General features: G+C 39.7%; 1 protein-coding gene across 1 annotated transcript in view; it reads right to left on the bottom strand.

Moving 5' to 3' along the window:
• Nucleotides 1–1061: 1061 nt before the first annotated feature.
• Nucleotides 1062–1659, bottom strand: part of LOC143277168 (glutathione S-transferase A-like) — a 12410-nt gene continuing 11812 nt past the window's right edge. The window contains exon 6 of the mRNA XM_076581933.1: nucleotides 1062–1659. This exon is cut by the window's right edge and continues 210 nt beyond it. Coding sequence (XP_076438048.1) covers nucleotides 1651–1659 — 9 coding nt within the window. The 3' untranslated portion in view covers nucleotides 1062–1650.

Below are 1659 nucleotides of genomic sequence, written 5' to 3'. Positions count from 1 at the left end.
TTATACACGAAATCAATCAGCTACAGGAGCTTCCTCTCACAGTTCTGTGTCTAGATGTCCATAAAGAGGTCTTTATACAGGAAATCAATTAGCAATAGGAGTTTCCTTTTGCAGTTCTGTATCTAGATGCCTGTAAAGAGGTCTTTATACAGGAAATTAATCAACAATAGGAGTTTCCTCTCACAGTTCTGTATCTAGACGCCTGTAAAGAGGTCTTTATACTGGAAATCAATCAGCTGAACTAAGGAGTTTCCTCTCACAGTTCTGAATCTAGATGCCCGTAAAGAGGTCTTTATACAGGAAATTAATCAACAATAGGAGTTTTCTCTCACAGTTCTGTATCTAGACGCCCGTAAAGAGGTCTTTATACTGGAAATCAATCAGCTGAACTAAGGAGTTTCCTCTCACAGTTCTGAATCTAGACACCCGTAAACTGGTCTTTATACAGGAAATCAATCACCAATAGGAGTTTCCTCTCACAGTTCTGTATCTAGATGCCCGTAAGGAGGTCTTTATACAGGAAATCAATCAGCTACTGGATCTTCCTCTCACAGTTCTGTATCTAGACGCCCGTAAAGAGGTGTTTATACAGGAAATCAATCAGCTATAGGAGTTTTCTCTCACAGTTCTGTATCTAGACGTCCCTAAAGAGGTCTTTATACAGGAAATCAATCAACAATAGGAGTTTCCTCTCACAGTTCTGTATCTAGATGCCCATAAAGAGGTCTTTATACACGAAATCAATCAGCTACAGGAGCTTCCTCTCACAGTTCTGTGTCTAGATGTCCATAAAGAGGTCTTTATACAGGAAATCAATTAGCAATAGGAGTTTCCTTTCGCAGTTCTGTATCTAGATGCCTGTAAAGAGGTCTTTATACAGGAAATCAATCAGCTACAGGATCTTCCTCTCACAGTTCTGTATCTAGATGCCTGTAAAGAGGTCTTTATACAGGAAATCAATCAACAATAGGAGTTTCCTCTCACAGTTCTGTATCTAGACGCCCATAAAGAGGTCTTTATACAGGAAATTAATCAACAATAGGAGTTTTCTCTCACAGTTCTGTATCTAGACGCCCGTAAAGAGGTCTTTATACTGGAAATCAATCAGCTGAACTAATGAGTTTCCTCTCACAGTTCTGAATCTAGACGCCCGTAAACTGGTCTTTATACAGGAAATCAATCAGCAATAGGAGTTTCCTCTCACAGTTCTGTATCTAGATGCCCGTAAAGAGGTCTTTATACAGGAAATCAATCAGCTACAGGATCTTCCTCTCACAGTTCTGTATCTAGATGCCCGTAAAGAGGTCTTTATACAGGAAATCAATCAGCTATAGGAGTTTTCTCTCACAGTTCTGTATCTAGACGCCCATAAAGAGGTCTTTATACAGGAAATTAATCAACAATAGGAGTTTTCTCTCACAGTTCTGTATCTAGACGCCCGTAAAGAGGTCTTTATACTGGAAATCAATCAGCTGAACTAAGGAGTTTCCTCTCACAGTTCTGAATCTAGACGCCCGTAAACTGGTCTTTATACAGGAAATCAATCAGCTATAGGAGTTTCCTCTCACAGTTCTGTATCTAGATGCCCGTAAAGAGGTCTTCATACTGGAAATCAATCAGCTATAGGAGTTTTCTCTCTCAGTTCTGTATCTAGACGCC

This window comes from Babylonia areolata, chromosome 33, assembly GCF_041734735.1.
Source record: "Babylonia areolata isolate BAREFJ2019XMU chromosome 33, ASM4173473v1, whole genome shotgun sequence".
Classification (NCBI taxonomy): Eukaryota; Metazoa; Mollusca; class Gastropoda; order Neogastropoda; family Buccinidae; genus Babylonia; species Babylonia areolata.
This window is presented reverse-complemented; position numbering and strand designations above follow the sequence as displayed.